The sequence below is a fragment of the Girardinichthys multiradiatus genome, chromosome 4, assembly GCF_021462225.1.
Source record: "Girardinichthys multiradiatus isolate DD_20200921_A chromosome 4, DD_fGirMul_XY1, whole genome shotgun sequence".
Taxonomy (NCBI): Eukaryota; Metazoa; Chordata; class Actinopteri; order Cyprinodontiformes; family Goodeidae; genus Girardinichthys; species Girardinichthys multiradiatus.
Genome location: NC_061797.1, coordinates 18,568,862 through 18,589,373, shown reverse-complemented (window position 1 = coordinate 18,589,373; position 20,512 = coordinate 18,568,862). Strand labels below are relative to the sequence as shown.

The 20,512-nt window shown below is 38.7% G+C and overlaps 2 protein-coding genes across 14 annotated transcripts in view; one reads left to right on the top strand and one right to left on the bottom strand.

Annotated features, from left to right (window-relative positions):
• The window catches only part of cdkl5 (cyclin-dependent kinase-like 5), an 80,377-nt gene extending 71,778 nt beyond the window's left edge, over positions 1-8,599 (top strand). For 5 of the 12 annotated variants that reach the window (XM_047362485.1, XM_047362480.1, XM_047362483.1 and 2 more), the window contains 3 exons: positions 607-768; positions 4,113-4,379; positions 6,798-8,599. In XM_047362485.1, the coding sequence (XP_047218441.1) occupies positions 607-768; positions 4,113-4,379; positions 6,798-7,205 (837 nt within the window). In that variant the 3' untranslated portion in view covers positions 7,206-8,599. The remainder of the gene's footprint in view (positions 1-606; positions 769-4,112; positions 4,380-6,797) is intronic. The other 7 variants (XM_047362481.1, XM_047362479.1, XM_047362478.1 and 4 more) reach the window with 4 other exon arrangements.
• Positions 8,600-11,780: 3,181 nt separating this feature from the next.
• On the bottom strand, positions 11,781-19,558 carry rs1a (retinoschisin 1a). 2 transcript variants are annotated; one of them, XM_047363577.1, is made up of 6 exons: positions 19,446-19,558; positions 19,099-19,124; positions 18,809-18,932; positions 16,972-17,113; positions 15,696-15,891; positions 11,781-13,028 (listed from the first exon to the last, which is right to left on the bottom strand). In XM_047363577.1, exons 1-6 carry the CDS (start codon positions 19,498-19,500, stop codon positions 12,876-12,878), a joined length of 696 nt encoding a protein of 231 aa, XP_047219533.1. In that variant the 5' UTR covers positions 19,501-19,558; the 3' UTR covers positions 11,781-12,875. The 2 variants fall into 2 exon arrangements, with proteins under 2 accessions (XP_047219533.1, XP_047219534.1); XM_047363578.1 differs by having other exon boundaries at positions 11,781-12,989; positions 19,446-19,520.
• Between the last annotated feature and the right edge of the window lie 954 nt (positions 19,559-20,512).

Sequence of the window (20,512 nt, the reverse complement as noted above, 5' to 3'; positions counted from 1 at the left end):
GAAAACTGGGGAACTTAATGAAAAGCAATCACTACAAGCACTCAGATAATGAGACAGTTGTAGAAAAGCTGAAGCACAGTAAAACACACTGTGAGGTTCAGTTCTGGAACAGAGTTAGCTGTTTATTAAATCTGGATCTATTTTTATGTGTTTTATATTCTCTTTGTCAGTGCGCACAGTTTTTGTTCGATTTTTTCAACATTTTCACAGACCATTTCTTGTTAATTAAAGGAAATTAAAATATTCATTGGAAGCAAAAACTAGGGATTAAAACAGACTTCCGAACAAAGTGAATTTGATAAATTGGTTAAAAAAATATTTGTGATGCTTATGTTTTTGTACTTTTATTTGACAGCAGTCAGGGAATGAATTAAAAGAATAAACTTAACCTTTAAGAAAACAGAATAACCCTTTATTCTTTTCTCATTGCCTTTACCTCTTTTGGTGTTCATCAAACGTTTTTGCTAATATTAGTTACTTTTAGTCTCTAATGTTACGCTGCATTTGCTAGGACGGTTGTGGATCCGCTGCTGTTTTTTATTATTTATTCTCTATTTGCTACCAGAAATTTGTGTTGAAAGATGTGGCTGTGCTTCTCCTCTGCAGACGGACGTGGAGGATGGAAGAAATCCGAGCATCAAGAAAAGCCTTTTCCCTCTTTTTAGCTCTAAGAATAGCTTAAAGCACACCTCAGCTGGAAAAATCCTACCTGTAGTTGCCTCGCCTATGGTACAACATCAGCCTACCGCACCCTACCCTCCCTCACCAGTAATCTAACTTCAACTCTACAGCTGCATGTTAATTGGCACGACTCTTACCACAATGTTAAGCTTTGAAATCTTCCTCAAAGGTTTCAAATTGTGCATTATATTCTAGTTTGAGAGGATTTCAAATTTCTTAGCAAACTACACCTGTAAGCTTTTTTGTGCATTTGTCCATTTGTCCTGCTAATATAAATGCTTAAATGCAGTCCCTCTATTTCATGCAGCAGTGCATCCTGTTTGTGAAGCTTGCACTTACAAATCATCTTATCGTGATGGTCATTGACATTTTCACCAAGATACACAGATTTATATTCATTCTTTGTAAATTTGTTAGGTTTTTTTGGGTAATTTCAATGTACTCTTTTAACTCTTAGTCAGAAAACATGCAATACAACATGTTGTGACATTATGCAAATCAGTCAATGCAGTGCAATACAAAAATATATACTTTATTGCTCCTCCTGAATACTCTAGTTATAATGTCAGAGTGCTACACTTGTTAGACACAAACTAAATACACTAAATAAAGCTAGATCTACTGATCAGCATTTTTAAATCTCTCTGCATTAATTGAACTAGTCAAAAATAATAATTAGTATTAAATACTAATGTGATTCTAAAAGCAAATGTTAGCATTTAATTCTTATGCACCCATATTTAATAAATCCTAATGCTATAACCTGTAGATTTGGGGGGAAACAAAAGCATTGCAATGAATACATTGCACAACTGTTAGGCTCAGTGCAGCATAGGACCCCGGAATGCAGACTAGCAGGCAGCATGACGGTAACTGAAAAAGATTTAATGAATAAAAAACAAAAACTCACTCACGGAGGAGGCAGGAACCAAAACAATAAACAGGCAGGCAAGACAGGCTTAGCGTGAACAAACGGACACAGGTGACATGATCTGAACAACAAGACACGAGCATGATCTGAGAACTAGACATGAGCATGATATGAAAAATGTTTCCGCGAGGAATAAACAGGACAGATGTGTATATATGGAGTGTGTTCAGGTGAAACAAGAAGACAGATTAACTAGGTGCAGGTGAACCGAATAAAAATAATTAACAGACAGAACACAACATGAAGGGGGCAAAACAGAACTTCAAGGATTCAAACAAATAGAAATCTAACTAGAAAAACATGAAACCAAAGCATAACCAGAAGCCCAATCCAAGAACACAACTTAGCAAAACATGAATACAAAAACTAAAGCATGACCAGGAAAACAAACAGAAACATGATTCAAAAACTGTGAGAAGCATATATGAAAAAAACAGAAACCAAACCCCAAATCATAACAACAACTTATTGTAGGTGTTAAAGTAACTTGCAGAAAGTATTCCTACCCCTTGACATATTTCACATTTTTTCTTATAACAACCACAAATGTCAGTTAGTAGCAGAAAATCTGAAGTGTAGTAAGAGTAGGGTTCACATGTGTCACAGTGGGAATGCTGTGTTTAGGGTGATGTGGAGTGTTGGTTTTCCACCAAACAGCCAAAAAGTTTTGGTCTCATATAACAAGAGCACCCTTCTCAAACATATTCACAAACATGTCCCACATGGTTTGTGGCAAACTTCAAAGAGAACTTCTTATGGGTGTGAGTTCCTGCCACATGACATAAAGACCAGATTTGTGAAGTAAATTACATATAGTTGTCCTGTCATTTTGGATGGACAGCCAAGTTAAACTTCTCCACAACTTCAGCCCAAATGTATTAATCTGCGCTTTAAAGGGGACATATCATGCTTTTAAATCCTTCCTTTACACACTACCCCAGTTCTGAGGTGCCTCTGAGAGCAACTCGTTTTGGTGCGGTCTCTTTAAATGCTTTAAACGCCTCCCTCCAGGTCAAAGAGACACTTTCGGCCATTTTTGTAGCTCGATAACCATTATCTAGCAGCGCAGAAACAAGACAAAGACGGCAAAAACATTGCAAAACTGTTAATGTAATAATATTCAAAGCATGCAGTGCGGTTATGTCCTCAAGGACCTAATAGCAGCACACAGCACTAACATAAGCAGATCTGATGCTTGCATTGTTCTGATGCTACTGCTATCAGAACAATGGCAAGGATGTCATATCAACACAATAAATTCATGTCTAAAATAAAGTTTCTTGTCATTTTAGCGTTATTTACAGCTTACTGCTTTGCTGTGTCTGTTGTTTCCATAGACAAAAGGAACTGACTGCTTAAAGAGAAACGTTTTTTCTTGATACTGGCGGAGGTTGCTGACGGCACTCGTCCTTGGAGTGGGGGAAATAGGAATTTCCCTCACTGATGTGGGAACATTGCCATGAAAAATAAAATGTAACCAGACACTTTTAAGAGGTTCTGATGCTGGGGGACAGTGTAATGAATTGTGTGGGTTAATACACCCAACAACCAAATCAAACTTATTCTCTTTCAGCGTAGGCATACTTGAGCCTGGACTACAAAATCGCAACAAGAAATAAATATGGCGGATACGTGAAATTGATCATCCGGACGTCCATTACCTTGTTTGGCTGTTCTGCAGCAAATACTATGACATAACAGTTGGAAAAATGTAACAAATGATAGACAAAACTCAACAGATTGAAAAATATGACCCAAACAGAAGATAAAGATATCTACGCAACACCTGGAGAGACTAAAATCTACTTTTCTGCACTCCTACAGACTCCAAGTACACAACAAAATCTATTGAAGGGCTAAAAAAGTAGATTTTGCAATATATGTCCCCTTTAACTGTACTAGGCAGAGTCTGACTTCTAAAGGCAATTTGTAGGATTGAATCTTATTTCAGAGTAAATGTCACTGTTGGCAGTGAACCTGAAAATAATGTGTTGATTTTCTGAATCTACATTTTAACTACAATTTGCACATTTCTTAGTGGTTAAATTCAAAGTAAGTAATAATAGTGGCTCCACTAATTTGCCTTTTGTCCCCAATAATTTCCCACATGCTATACAAATTATTATTCAGAATGGGCTTTACATGTGTTTCCAGGGTTACCTGCCCTCTGAATATGTTCTTATATCTGTTCACAAGACAAATAAGTGGATCAAACAAATTCATTCATGTTGACTCAGAAAAGAGGCACAGAGCAGGAAGTTGAGGCTTATCAAATTAAAAGCCTTTTTAAACAAACAAAAGATTATAGTGCCCTGGACCATACATAGGAAGTTATCATTGATCATCATCATCACCTGTTTGCTTTTTGTCAGCTACAAGGCTGCATGTTGAACAATTGTGGATTTCGTTTTATGGAGTTTTAACCTATTCTAGCTGCACCATTGGAAAAAAGCAAATATATTGATTATTACCACTATCTCCTTTCTTCTTTAACTTTCAGGTTACTGGAAATGGACAAGAACACCTATCCCTTCAGAGGAGCTCCAAGTCGTCCTCTCACCACAACAGCCGACGGAAAAACCGCGAGCGATCTCGGGACAGAGACCGAGATCGTGAACAGAGCAGGGACAGAGACCGGGACAGGGAGCGAGACAGAGAGCGGGAGAGAGAAAACAAGAGGGAAAGGGAGAGAGAGAGGGAGAGAGGGAGGGAAAGAGAGAGAGTCACTGAATGGCCACCAGATAAACAAGTGGACTCCCACTCTCAGGTATGTGACTTTGTCAAAATCAGTTTGTAACTCATTTTGCAAGAAAAATTAAAAGTGAAATCCACATAAATATGCAAACGTTCATTCTTTCAAATTCTATGTTGAAATGAAATTAGCCAATTGTTAGATTTTTTTTTTCTTTTTCTGTTGTATTTGCTCTTTTATTGAATTTGTTTCCCACAACTTGTCTCTTTAAAACTTAGTTGGACATACCAAAACCTAGATAAGTTGTGTGATGCTACAATCAAACACCTGAGGGAACAACTCATAGCTAAAAAGACTAATTGGCAAAGGGTCAGTTGTATGATTGATAATTTAAAGACACAGCAGAGCAACTGAATTAAGAAAATAAAAAAATCTCTTAGGCTATGTTTACATTGCAGGCAAATGTGGCCCGATTCCGACTTTTTTGCCCATATGCGACCCATATCCGGCTTTTTCATGGCAGTCAGAACGGCCCAATTCTGATATTCGCACCTCCAAAAAATCAGCATTGTGCCATTTCCATATGTAGTACTAAATCGGATGTGTATCCCATAGTCTTAGCAGTCATGTCGCATTTCGTCTGACATTCCCATCACTGTACTGGCTCTGACTACACATTCACTCAGACTTCTCTACAGACGTAGCAGTCACTGCTCCACTAAAGACCGTTGCTAACAGTTTTGTTCTCTTTTTCTTACCTTTCTTCGTCTTGTTATGATGTGGCCATATTATCGTCGGATCTCATTGCTCAACAACTTAACAATATCACAGAGATCCTGACATCCATTATTACTTCTGTGAACTGTGTGCTGCTGTTTGATGTCTACATTCTCCTTCTGGGCCTGCAGATTTAAGTCTGATGGAGGTCGCATTTATTTAGTAGTTTGAACGACCACTCTAAAATATTCTGATTTCAGAGAGCATTGAAAATGTACCAGTGTTTCCATGGTACTACTTTTAATTGTTGCTTACGTTGCATTTTATACTATCAGCAATTTTAAATAAATGGTTGCTTTTTTAACATGGATGTGCCCTCAAAATATAATGGATTTGTAAGTTTAATTTCAAAAGTTTCAAACAAGTTATGGAAAAGTTAGGCATATTTCATGGTCTGCACGTTTGCAAGGCTTATGCAATGTTAAAATTGTTCTTTGAGCTAACCTGGTGGGAGTTTGCAGTATTTCAAAAGGATGACAAAGTGCTGTCCTGGATTTCGTGACCACAGAAACTGTGCATCACAAATGAAAGCTATATGAAAAAAATTTAAAGGTTACCTGAAAAAGGCAAGAAATCAAAAGGACTAAGAGGAATACTGTAAGCAGAAGAAGGAAAAATAGGGATTCTTATTTTGAGGGAGAAACATGTAAGCCAACATAAAGTTATATATGAATAAACTATTTATCACTCAGGCATTAGGAAGACATAAACATTATGTCCAGTGTTTGGTGAACAGTTTCTTAGATTTGTTTTTTTTTCTTTTTTTTGGGGGGGGGGGGGGGGGTATTTGGTTGGCACTTAACGAACTATTGGCACCTTTTTGATTGGCACCATAATTCCCTGGGGTGGTACTTATGGAACAGCGATAAACCTTCCCAGAAGTGGCTGGCCTACCAAAGAATAGGAAACTCAAAGAGTGCATTGATGACTTACACAGACGGTCACAAAAAACAGAATATCTAAAACCCTGAAGGCCCCAAGAGCCTTAGTTAAGGTCATGATTCAACAATAAGAAAGAGACTAGGGAAAAAGGAGGAAAAAAATATTAGGAAATGTACATCTCACATTTGCCAAAAAACATCTCCATGATACCCAAGACTTTAGGAAAATATGTTGTGGACTGATGAGCGACTCTGGAAGTTGTGCGTCCTATTTCATCTGGTGTAAAATTAACAGCATTTAGGAAAAAATATATTTGTTACATTTGGTGGTAGTGTGACGTTCTGGGGCTTTTCTGCTGCTTTTCTGCTACTTCAGGACCTGGACAAATTGCCATCATTGATGAGGCCATGAATTCTGCTCTCCACAAGAAATTGCTGTAGGAGACTGTACAGCCATCAGTCAATGACTTTAAGCTCAAGTGCACTTGGATTGTGCAGCCGGAGAATGATCAAATCAAACTCTTGACTTAAATCCAATTCAGATACTGTGGCATTACCTTAAATATGCCAGTCATACCCAAAAGTCCTCCTGTGTGAAATATAACAATTCTTTAAAGAGGATTTGGGACAAAATTCAGCGTGAAAGTCTGTAAGCAGCAAATATATTTTAGAGCACTGTACACTGTCTCAATAAGTTCACTGTACAGCCAAAACCTGCAACACCTCTCAAATACTTTGTCTTTAATATTGTACTTATAGTTTTCCTTTTTCAGGAGTTGGTCGAACAGTGGGTTCAAATCTAATTATCTATTAACTGTAATGTTTTCCCTCATAGCAGAGTCAACCACTCAAGTCACTCCGTCGACTCCTCCATCTCTCCCCTTCTCCCTCAAACCAAGGGCAGCCTCCTCCACCTCCTCCTGACCTGCGCTTCCAAGCCCCCCTCCCCAACCCACCTCAGCCCTCCTCCAAAGCCGGTTACCCAGATGGTCGAGGGCACACGGAGAGCAGGGGGCACTCAGGGGTGAGCAGCTCAACCCAGGCGAAGAACCGCAAGGCCAGCTACACCTTACCGGGACAGATTGAGTCCAGCTGGCACGTGTCAGCTTTACAGCGGGTGGAAGGCGCTCAGTTTACTCCAGAACAACTGGGCATCAAACCAGGTCAGAACGGACCTACCTTCACCCGAGCATCCCGCACCAGGCTGCCAAATCTAAACGACCTGAAGGAGACAGCCCTGTAACACCCCCAAACCTCTCTGACGTGGATCCATCCTTCGAACCTGGCGACCAGCATAATGGTACCATTGTAAAAGTTCACAAGGGAGCTCACATCATATGACCACATTCTCTTCAGAAATATAGTTATCTATTGATTCTCATGCCTCTGAAATCTACAAAGACCAGATGCTGACAGGCCCAACATCGGTAATGTGTGATTTGGTGAAATAAAGACCTTCTCAGGATGTCAGCACTACATCAGCTTATTCTGCTAACATCAGAACAAGCTGATCTTTCCTGTCAATGAGACACTTCCTGTGTGACCTCTCTGCTGCCATCTTCTGCTAACAGGACACTACTGCAACAATTTAGATGCTCCCGTCTCAAAGGTTTTTCAAGCACTGATATTTGATAACAAAAAAGAGAGAAAGATTTATATAAATATTATTTATGAAATATTTATTTGTTTTAAATTCAAGGATATAAGCTATAAATGACACAGTATGTAGGTTATATGGGAATAATATAAAAACATTTAGAATTAAATGTGTAATTGCAAGAGCTTTAGTTTCGACACAGAGAAATTAATAAATATTTATGTGTTGATAATAATGTCAAAAGGAATATTTAATAATGGTGAATGTCTGTTTATGTTAAATATGATGATGTTAACATATTTTATGTTATCCTATTTTTACCCATGTTTGTTATTTCATCATATTGTAAAAAAAAATAAAAACGACAAAATACTGAAAAGTGAAAAACCACTGACATTAGATATAGTACAGATATGTCCATCACCTTCATGACATTAGTTGTGAAGTTGTGTGATAATTTGGGATATTTGTAGGCATGGTTTGTTAGCAGGTGAGCTAGAGGGCGATGGCTTGGCTCTGTGCGTTAAATACACTGGAAATAGAAAGAGTATACACCCTTGATGGAAACAAAATGCCATGTTTTTGTGGTATAAAAAATTTACCGTAGTAAATCATTTCAAAACTTTTTCCACCTTCAATTTGAACATATATCCTATACAGTTTTAAAAAGCAAGCAAGAGCCTGCAGGGAAACTGCAAATAACTGGTTCTATAAGTGTTTGTGTAGTTAGACCCATACTTATTTAGGGCATCTATTTATTAGGTTTCAGCATTTTGTCTTTGGTGGGAGTTTATCAATATGTGTTACATTGATAGACATGGTAATATTGGCTAAATCTAAATGACAAAAGTTGAAAATCTCAGAGGGTATCAGACTGTGGGTACACCTCTTGTCCACAGCCCTCTCCAGATGACCTCACATATGCTCTGTTAGATTTAGTTCTGAACATAATGTTCTTCTAGTAGTCATTTTTTTGTAGGTTCAAGCAGATTTTTGGGCTCATTATGAAGCTGGACATCAAAAATCTCTCTTTTCTATGTTTTTAGCAAACACCTTAAGTGTTTGCTAAAACACCTAAACATTTAAGGTCAAAACTGACCTGAGAAACTGGCTAAAGTCAAGAATGCTGAAACTGAATAAGAAAGTGGTTTAGCAACGTTTAAGCGTGTGCACACATATGCAGGCAAGTTATTACAGCTTGTAAACGTTTTATGTATTTTTCTTTAACAAACTGAATTGTATGTGTTATGTATCACAACGAAGGTGGAATATTTTTTTTAATGATTTACGGTCTGACGTTTTTTTCTTTACATTGCCGAAACATGTCCAACTTCTGGTGCCACTGCTTTGTTTTTTAAATTTAGACAAATTTTCTGTCTTTTATAAGTAACAACAAACAGCTCTCCAGCTTCATGCTGCCATTTTGGGTTTGTCTACAACCTCCCTCGATAGATAACAAGCATCTTTGCTCATGTTAACCTGTGAAACTGAGAACGGATGAAATCCAACTCTGAAGATTGTTTCAAAAAGGCATACCTCATTAGCAGCTATTAAGAACTTACAGAATAAGTCTGGATATAGTTTTATATATACTGTCATTCCAAATGATTGTCTTAGGAGCCAAACCTCTATAACCTTGGTGCTGTACAAAAACAGGCATTACCGTGTTCAGTTCAACACAGCCATGGATAAATTTGGTATCAGAGAAAAAGAAGGGCTGCATGGTGGTGCAGTTGGTAGCACTGTTGCCTTGCAGCAAGAAGGTCCTGGGTTCAATTTCCAGTTGGGGGTCTTTCTGCATGGAGTTTGCATGTTCTCCCCGTGCATGCCTGGGTTCTCACCAGGTACTCCGGCTTCCTCCCACAGTCCAAAGACATGTGTGTTGGGTTAATTGGTCACTCTAAACTGCCCTTAGGTGTGTGCATGGTTGACTGGTGATGGACTGGCGATCTGTCCAGGGTGTACCCTGCCTCTCGCCCATAGACTCCCCCACGACCCATTATGGAATAAGTGGTAGAAAATGACTGACTGAAAAAAAAAAACAGAAATCCTTAAAATAATCTCTAGCAGTCAAAACTATCACTAATAAGGGAATAATTTAGACAGGGAAGGAGTTGCATCTTGATAGATGAAGAACTACTAAAAAAGAAAAGTTTAATGTTTTTTATTATAACAAAAATTACTCATAATGTAGATTTTAGTTTTTCCAATCTCAGCTGAAGCATTTGAATAAAACAAAAACAATCCGTCTAACTTTGCTTGGTTTTGGGACTGGACTTTGCAGTCAACACTGGTTATACAAAATAACCCCAGACTTATTCTATAATGTATGTTTACATCCTTTGTGTGCATTTTAAAGCTTGTGCCATCACCTTTTTGTAAATGCTTCTTTTGTAAACAATTTTGTACATTTCCCTGTTTGCATTACTTTTAACATCAGCAGTCATGATCAGGGAAAATTTTTGTCTTGTGACATGAGGAAAATGAAAAGAATATCAGTATCTGAGGCCTAGATAAGGTTACAATGCAATGCTTCCTCCAGTCTCCAATCTTATTCCTCATTCCTTCCTCCTTTATGGTTTGAAAATCATAAAACATTTTTCAAACAATGAAAGAGAACATAACAATCTTGTCTACTAGATTGCAGCTTCAGTTTTGCAGTGAATCAACTGACTACATGGCTGATCCAAAGCGATAACATAAAGAAAGAATCTCAAAGTAATGCAACTCTGTCACATTTAAAAATTTAATTGGAGTATTCCCTGCAGTATAGTGGAAGGAGAGGAAGTAATGATCATTATATCACTCTGCGATATGTTTCCGAATGCCAAAATATCTCACCCTGAACATGGCTCAAAGCAAATACAGTACTGCCCCATAAAGCTCTGCGTTAGTGCAAACACTTAGTGCTAATGATTGTAAATGACTGCTAATGTGGGGTTGTTTATATCCTTCATTAACAGAGGGATGACAAAGCTTGCCTTGCCGGTGACCCAAAGCCTTATACTTAGCTCAATGACTCAACAGTTCTGGTAAAAAAGGTTTTAGTCATTAAGTCACTCACACATGGGAAGATGACTTTTGGTTCCCAAATATGAATGTGTTTCCTAAAACATCTTTTATTTCCTTTTATGTTTTTCCATTAGCTATTTTCCACCTCTGACAGGGTGTAAATAGTAATAAGAGAGTGTATCTTTACTGACCATTCTAATTAAAATATGATAAGGTCTCATAATAAATACCAACTGTACATTTTTGAACGACTCGTGTGTTTTGTTGCACAGACACAACCTGAAAATACAAAACAACAGACATGACACCTGTGTGGATTTAGTCAAAGAAAACAATTTAAAGATGCGACAAATGACACATTTTTCATTCAACAGTTCATCCCAAAGCACCATGAAAAAAACAAGAGGTTTCATCACAACACGGTAACAGTGAAGCTAGCTGCAACAAACCGAAGGAAATCCCTAACAAAAACAAAAACAAAACAAAAACAGGAAGAAAATTTTGAGGTATTTAAAGGAAAAGCACCCCCTACTATGTTATTCAGAAATATAGACCCATTGCCTGTTTCTGTTTGGATGTTCCTATAATTTTTGAGTCAGCAGAGAACTCGGCCTTGAAAGTTGTGGGTCTGCAAAGGTTAGACTGCAGAGTTATTTGTGGGTCATATTTTTCAATGTTAATGAATTTTATGTATTTTGTGTCAATATACAATCATGTTCAATAAATTTGAATTTTATTGAAAAGTTAACTTATTTCAGTAACTCAGTTCACGAAGTAAAACACATTATTTAGACTATTTACACACAGACTGATGTTTTAAAGCCTGAATTTCTGATAATTATGATGATTTTCCACTTACAGCAAATGGAAACAAGCCATTTAAGATTAGAATATTACATCAGACCAATAAAAACATTTTTAATGCAGAAATGTGGACTCAATGAAAAGTATGTTTCACACCTGCTTAAAGTTTTTATTTTAAAAAACGTACTTTTAATCAGACAAATGAGCCTCATGGGAGCTCACATTCTAATTTATTAAATGTCTGCATAAAGCTATATAACTTGTAAAAGATTAAGTTATTGTTGCAGTGAATAGCTATAGAAGCGGAGGAAGCCACAAGCTATCAGTGTTACTAAATGGGCACTACAGATATATTGTTTTAACTGGGTGTCTTAACACTGAAATAAGAATTATGAGATGTAGGAAATGAAAATATGCTTGCAGTAAAATGTAGATTTAATATGAAGCCTTTTACAGTTTTTCGAGTCAATAATGTCTTCACTCTTAATGGTTTTTGCATTTGTTCTTTGAAAACACATAAATGAACATATATATAGCTTCCTAATAAAGCTTATTCTTTACATTCACATTGTAGTTTTTATGAGTTACACTATCTCCTTCTATGCAGCAATGAAGCTGTTTTGCTAACCAGATATAAAGTAGAGCAGGGGCTTGTGACATCCCACTTAACAAATCCCTTTTTAGAATAAGTTCAAAAATAATAGCAGTTATCAGAAAGAAAATCTGTAGGAGACTACTGATGAAAAATAGCCCTTTGACTAATTCTGGCTTTTTTAACTCATGAATTGTCATGTGCTTTATTAAATTATTACACTGTTCCCTTTCAAATAAATCAAATTCATGTGACAATGGCCTAAAATAGCTCACATTTATTTTCAGAACATATTTACTGTCTTTAATTCAAAATAAGCTGCCCTCTGCTAAAGGTTTGAATTTGTTTTTAAAAGAAATTGAATATAATCAAACTAATTGGATTTTCTGGCTTCAGAAACAGAAACAGTTCAGTTAATTTAACTGTCTGTAGCATTTATGTAGGATTAATGGACCGCACTATAAATGTAACTTATAACTAGAGTGTTTAATGAATGGACTGTCTGGTTTAGTCATACATTGAGAAATGCTGAAATAATGTTTTACCCCGTTTGTCACGGAACAGCACAAACCTGCAGCAACAAACCACTGCCTGTTCTATTCAGCTACTGATTATTGCTTTGAATTTATGCCATTTTTCTGCAAACCAAGCCACCCATTGAGAACTCTTCAAATTAGAGCCCCAGTGGGAGACTGGTTTAGCACAGACAATGTGGAGCGGACTGAACGAAAGCTTGTTATACATATCAAACAAAGCTATTTTCATGGAAGCATGTTGGATGTAAAACCGTTTGGGGTCGTGAATATTTCAGGGTCAATTTGATATTCATGTAGCTAGATCTAAGAATACATAATTAAACACCACACAGGCTTTGGGACAATGCTTTCAGGGATATAAGAAGGAGAGGTTCACATGCATTTTTTCATGCAGATTAGTAATTCCAGGCGCAGAGCAATGCGAGTGTGCCATCCCAGGGGGAGAATGCGGATGTAACGAGCCACTATGGGAGGCCGCAGCAGGTTCTGGACAGAGGAAGAGCGGTCAGAGTTTCCATAAAATATCTGAGGAGAATCAGGAAGGTGAGGTCAAGGTATGCTTAGCGAAGACTGGCAAGAGCAATGAATGACTGGCAGATTAAAGGTATAATTCAGATTTTCTTTTTGCAGTGAGGTTCTGTTTAGCTGTCAGTAATAACTTTGTTACCCATAGTAGAAAAATGTCATAGTGAGTTTGCAGAAAATAATAAATCTTCAGAGCGGTGGAAAGCTAATGGCTAGTCTGAAAGACCTGCGTTTTAGATGATTTGAGCTATTTAAAACATGCTGGAAGTATACCAGGGGCAGCCTGACGATTTCACCATTGTAACATATCTGTTCAGCTGAGAATACGGTGATAAACTAAATAACAACTTAGTCTAGACTGCTAATATCCACTAATATGTCGTTGGATGACAAGTTCTTGAAATCAGCTAAAACTTTACGATGAGCTGTTAGCCTTCCACCAGTATGAGGATATAATCACTTTTCAACACTTTATTCAGCTGTGGAAACTATTACTGATTCGAACCTCACAGAACCTCGCTTCAGAATATCTGAACTACCCCTTTAAGACAACTTGTTGTTACAACTACAAATTAAAATGTAAAAGGATGTTACAGGTTTGGTAGTAAGCTCTCATTGGTCATCAAATTATCTTATGTTACAATTTTCTAAATTTGACAAATTTGTTCAGTTTGTTTGTATTTACAGTTAAGTCCAAAATTATTGATAATTTTATTTTAAACCTAAATCTAGCAGCAGCAGCAGTTTGGCTTAATTGTAGCTTTTTCTGACTTATGACAGTTGTAAACTGAAAATAGAAAATGTAAACAGTAAAGTTGCTAAAAGATATAGAGGTATAAAATATATACACTGCTCAAACAAATAAAGGGAACACTCAAATAAAACATCCTAGATCTGAATGAATGAAATATTCTCATTGAATACTTTGTTCTGTACAAAGTTGAATGTGCTGACAACAAAATCAGACAAAAATCATCAAAGGAAATCAAATTTATTAACCAATGGACGCCTGGATTTGGAGTCACACACAAAATTAAAGTGGAAAAACAAACTACAGGCTGATCCAACTTTGATGTAATGTCCTTAAAACAAGTCAAAATGAGGCTCAGTATTGTGTGTGGCCTCCACGTGCCTGTATGACCTCCCTACAACACCTTGGCATGCTCCTGATGAGACGATGGATGGTCTCCTGAGGGATCTCCTCCCAGACCTGGACTAAAGCATCCGCCAACTCCTGGACAGTCTGTGGAGCAACGTGACGTTGGTGGATGGAGCGAGACATGATGTCCCAGATGTGCTCAATCAGATTCAGGTCTGGGGAACAGGCGGGCCAGTCCATAGCTTCAATGTCTTCATCTTGCAGGAACTGCTGACACACTCCAGCCACATGAGGTCTAGCATTGTCCTGCATTAGGAGGAACCCAGGGCCAACCGCACCAACATATGTTCTCACAAGAGGTCTGAGGATCTCATCTCGGTACCTAATGGCAGTCAGGCTACCTCTGGCGAGCACATGGAAAGAAATGCCACCACACACCATTACTGACCCACTGCCAAACCGGTCATGCTGAAGGATGTTGCAGGCAGCAGATCGCTCTCCACGGTGTCTCCAGACTCTGTCACGTCTGTCACATGTGCTCAGTGTGAACCTGCTTTCATCTGTGAAGAGCACAGGGCACCAGTGGCGAATTTGCCAATCCTGATGTTCTCTGGCAAATGCCAAGCGTCCTGCACGGTGTTGGGCTGTGAGCACAACCCCCATTTGTGGATGTTGGGCCCTCATACCATCCTCATGGAGTCGGTTTCTAACCGTTTGTGAAGACACATGCACATTTGTGGCCTGCTGGAGGTCATTTTGCTGGGCTCTGGCAGTGCTCCTCCTGTTCCTCCTTGCACAAAGCCGGAGGTAGCGGTCCTGCTGCTGGGTTGTTGCCCTCCTACGGCCTCCTCCATGTCTCCTGGTGTACTGGCCTGTCTCCTGGTAGCGCCTCCAGGTTCTGGACACTACGCTGACAGACACAGCAAACCTTCTTGCCACAGCTCACATTGATGTGCCATCCTGGATGAGCTGCACTACCTGAGCCACTTGTGTGAGTTGTAGAGTCCGTCTCATGCTACCACGAGTGTGAAAGCTCCACCAACATTCAAAAGTGACCAAAACATCAGCCAGAAAGCATCAGTACTGAGAAGTGGTCTGTGGTCCCCACCTGCAGAAACACTCCTTTATTGAGTGTGTCTTGATAATCACCAAAGATTTCCCCCTGTTGTCTATTTCATTTACACAACATCCTATGAAATTGATTGTCAATCAGTGTTGCTTCCTAAGTGGACAGTTTGATTTCACAGACGTTTGAGTTACTTGGAGTTATATTGTGTTGTTTAAGTGTTCCCTTTATTTTTTTGAGCAGTGTATAAAAATATAGAGTATGTTTGATTAATGTATTTTAGATTTTTATTAAAAAATGAATAAGAAATTGTGTACATGTTTTAAACTGTTCCAATTATAAGTGATAATTCACTTAACATTCTGTCACAGTTCAGATGCATATTTATAGCATCACCTTCAGTCAACGAAACTGTTTTAAACAATGTACCTAAAACCTGAGCTGTCAGTTTATGTCCAACATGTTGCTGTTGCACCCTGCACCCTTGTGGAGCTCTACTGACCCTATTGTTTCCAGTTTGATCTTTGTAATAAATCCAGTTGAGCTTATCGTCTGTGCGGTACTGAACGCTGTATTTGGTGACCCACTCATCAGCGTCGCAGCGGCCCTGAGAGAGGATCCCTGAGACTACCATCACCTCCTTCAGGTCGATCTGCAGCCACTGACTGTTGTCCTGGAACTTGGACAGCCACGCGCACCTTGGACAAGAAACAGAAATGGGACAAAAAACTCACAATGACTGTCATGCTGTAATGTGACAGTGCTCTAAGCAGCTTTATTATAGCAGAAGTAAACTGCAATCAGTCTAATGGCCTGTGTTTACTACATTTTGTGTTGTGGTCATAATCATATACTTCATAGATATAATAATGTAAACAAGCATTGATTCTAATACGACATAATTTTATTAGTTAAAGAAAAGCTTTCTTTCATCGTATCTCTAGCTCTGGAAGATTTCTTATCCAGCTCACCTTATAAGAAACAATGTTTGCAGTTTGCTGTTTTTAGCAGGCCTACTAACAAACACCACATGCTGGAAACACGTCTCCAGTATGCATGGCTGGGCGCACCAGTTTTCCATACCTTATTCTGTGACTTCGAAATATATGGCATTATCCCATATTAACATAGCTTGTCTTGTGTTATTAATATCAGCCTTTCTTTATAAGTACTTTTGCTGGTTGATGGTGGAAGCAGGTTAGAAAACTTTGCCATTACTACCGATGTCATTGTTCAAATGTCTTCATTAATAGAACGTCATGCTAAAGAACGAGGACTGTATTTAGTAGAATTCTAAATCAGATTCTTAATATAAAAAAAATGTTGCTCTCACACTATGTATTTTTGCATTATGGTGTTTATATTTGTGTGTTTTTTAAACAGGACATATTGTGTGAACTTGACCCATGGTGTGAGCCATATTGTGTTTATGCTAACTGTTCCTCACAGATTGTAGGATCATCGATGTTTTTTATTCATTTTGGCACAGAAAACTCAGTAACATGTGGTCAACTGAAAACATAGAAACATGTGCAGACATTTGAATGCTATAATCATACAGTGCAAAAATCTTTTGCCAACTTGTTAAAACATGGATTTACACAGATTAACCACATTTTACAGTTCAATCTCACCAGCTACTAATTATTGCTAGTACTGTAGAATCAAGCAGAACATGAAGGGCCACAGCACCGCATAACTGTAGGCCTGCAAATAATGTTAGCATTGTTTCATATAAAAACAAATATTGTGATTGGAAAATGGTTACGTTGACCTACCCAAAACCTTGGCTGTTGAGCCTGGCCTTGTTTGGGAGCCACGAGGAGAACCAGCTGGTGTACTGCTCCTGGTTAGAGCAGGTGACTTGATCTGGACTCACAGACCCTGCCTCAAATCCAAGAGGCCTGTGATATGGACACTCTGCACATAAAGTAAAAATTGCCATTTAAATCATTTTTTTTTTCTTGTCTCATTATCAGCATTGGTTCTGAAAGACAATCCCTGGGCTGAATGGATGCAACCGGTCACCACAAAAGCCTCTTAGGATTTATACTCTCTATCCTTTCCGCTTTGCCTTCACCAATGCTGACATCCTTACATGCTCCAGCACCAAAGGAGCTGTTTGCAGGCACAACATGACCCATATTTCATCCTAAAAGCAAACAGCTTAATTCTTCAATAAGAGATCAGTGATGTCCATTAGGATGGCAGGCAGACAGATGGCCATGCACCCTCCATGACTGTAGCTCCATGTTGCTCCTATACTATGAGCTCTCCCTTTTTCTAAGATGGGCAATGAGAGAGAAGATGGAGGTGAGAAAGAGTGGATTGTTAATACAAACAACAAGACCTGTGGTGGACGTAGCTGGCTGCTCTTTTGTTTACTGCTTTTTTTGAGACTATCCAGGGACCTAAAGCATCCGCTGTAATCCCAGCATTACAACATTCACAGCAGAGCTTTTGTGTGACTCACGAGATAAGTGTTTGCATAACAATAACACAAATACCTCTGTAGTCCTCTACTCCTAAATTAAAAATGTTCAAATGGTTGAAATAATAGCAATGCCTAGAGGTGAGACACCAAAGGTGGAGGCAAAATGTCAACTCCAGCACAAAGTACTCATTCAGGCTCTTCATTCATCATCACCGGGTCCGCGTTGTACTAATAACTGGTTTCTGTGATTCTGTGATAAGAGCAGTCTAATAAGAGCTGCATCATGTTCTGGCATGATGATTATCTGCTGAACTTCTGTGTCTTTATTGTCACTTTTTGCCATGCAATTTGTGGCTCAGATGACACTCACTTATTCTCTTGTATGACTTGTAATCACCGTTCATCTCTTCTGAAAGTCTGACATGATTTAAATCTGATCAGGTGCACCGTGGCTGCTTTCACTATGTTTGTGCTTGTATGTCTTGTTATTTACAGAAGAGCTAAAGCAAACAGCAAACACATGGATTTTCACATGGATTTAATGTGAGGTTAAACCTCAGACCAGATCTCACCGGGTGTTTTCATGCCTTTATTTCCAATTTATAACCTTCTCTTGTTTTCATGGCTCTATCTACATCATTTTCTCAGAAAATACTCAGTGGAGCATGTCCACCTTGTGGTGTCAAATCTAGACTAATGCTTTTCATGCCCATGCACGTCAGAGCTTGCATGTGAACAAATGTATTGCCTGGTCTTTGGAAATCTGAGGTTTTAATGCAGAATATTTACAATTTTACATAGACAATACTTTAGAAGATTTGCATATTACTCTGTCTTTGAAAATATATCTTTGACTTTCTTTTATATAGCAGATGATCACATCAAATGTAAAAGACCTGCTTGCGTATATAGTTTCTAACAGTATTCACAGGGTTAAAAAAATTCCCCATAGGCATTATTGGTTTGGAGGAGCTGGAGTTGATCACCCAAGTCTGATTAAAAGCTACGTGTGACTGCAGTTTGTTTGGTATACCCAATTTTGTATGAAATTACATTTTGTACCACTTTAGGTCTACTAATAGCTTTCAAAAAATCAGTTACAGATTCCATCTAAAGAACAAATTTTATTTATTTTTTTAGGAAAGAGAGAGAGAGAATATGATTTGTACTGAGTCACTTACCTGGCATGCAATCCACTCCTTTCATTAAAGAGCCAGACCCCATGATGGAAAACTCTGTCGGAGATTCAGCTCCATCACAGTCACATTTGCAGGACTTGCTGGTCCATGCCTCAGAAACACTGGTCTTGTTTCAAAATGGTTAATGAAAAAAATGCAGTAACATTTTAAAAAAATCAACAGTCATCTTTTTGTCGTTGATGAATAAGGTAATAAATACAGTTTTGTATATTTTAATATTCTTGCAATTATATAATCTTGGATATTTTTGTTATGCTAAGGGACTTTCATACCTCTTGACCATGAATCCTGATGAGAACTGTCCAAACAGATGGTCAGAAAAGAAAAAAAACAGCCAGCAGAGGAGACAGAAGAGAAAGAACAACAAAAAGATGTTAAGGACCCAAGAAATACCCACTCTGTTTATAAAATCCGTTAATTTTACCACATTAACAAAATGTAAACAAAATGCATAAACTCAAATAAAAATAAAGCTTTAAATCAATTAGAGACTAGACTTGGTGGATTTTTGAACATAAATACCTTACAACCATTCTGACTTTTGCTTTCTAAAACCTCAGGCACAGGTTCTAAATTCATCAGGTGAGTAAAAACCGACTAGTTGTTATTGAAATCGTACCGTCAGTTCCTAGAAGAAGCAGAACCAGCAGAGAATGCTGCACGTTGAGCGCCATCTTCTAACCTGCTTCCACACCAGACCGGACGCACAAATGAGTGAGCAGCAGGGACAAGAGAGACTGGATTAAAGTAATCCACAGGATGCTAATGGCCTTACCTAATGCCATCCTTATCTGACAACGTCCCTCCTACAGCTGTTAGTGGTAAGAGGGATTTTAAGTCATTCTTCTTGCAGGATAGTGGCCAGGTCACTACGTGATACTGGTGGAGGAAAACGTTTCCTGACTCGCTCCTCCAAAACACCCCAAAGTGGCTGAATAATATTTAGATCTGGTGACTCTGTAGGCCATGGGAGATGTTCAACTTCACTTTCATGTTCATCAAACCAATCTTTCACCAGTCTTGCTGTGTGTATTGGTGCATTGTCATCTTGATACACGGCACCGCCTTCAGGATACAATGTTTGAACCATTGGATGCACAGGGTCCTCAAGAATGGTTCGGTAGTCCTTGGCAGTGACGTGCCCATCTAGCACAAGTATTGGGTCAAGGGAATGCCATGATATGGCAGCTCAAACCATCACTGATCCACCCCCATGCTTCACTCTGGGCATGCAACAGTCTGGGTGGTACGCTTCTTTGGGGCTTCTCCACACTGTAACTCTCCCGGATGTGGGGAAAACAGTAAAGGTGGACTCATCAGAGAACAATACATGTTTCACATTGTCCACAGCCCAAGATTTGCGCTCCTTGCACCATTGAAACCGACGTTTGGCATTGGGATGAGTGACCAAAGGTTTGGCTATAGCAGCCCGGCCGTGTATATTGACCCTGTGGAGCTTCCGACGGACAGTTCTGGTGGAAACAGGAGAGTTGAGGTGCACATTTAATTCTGCCGTGATTTGGGCAGCCGTGGTTTTATGTTGTTTGGATACAATCCGGGTTAGCACCCAAACATCCCTTTCAGACAGCTTCCTCTTGCGTCCACAGTTAATCCTGTTGGATGTGGTTCGTCCTTCTTGGTGGTATGCTGACATTACCCTGGATACCGTGGCTCTTGATACATCAC

Excerpts from the sequence above, each read along its gene's own strand:
- rs1a (XM_047363577.1), bottom strand. The coding sequence starts at position 19,500 with ATGGCGCTCAACGTGCAGCATTCTCTGCTGGTTCTGCTTCTTCTAGGA. Across the intron at positions 19,125-19,445 it reads GCTTCTTCTAGGAACTGACG|TTCTCATCAGGATTCATGGT; the intron begins GTACGATTTCAA and ends CTGTTTGGACAG. Across the intron at positions 13,029-15,695 it reads ATCAAACTGGAAACAATAGG|ATATTTTATGGAAACTCTGA; the intron begins GTCAGTAGAGCT and ends GATTCTCCTCAG.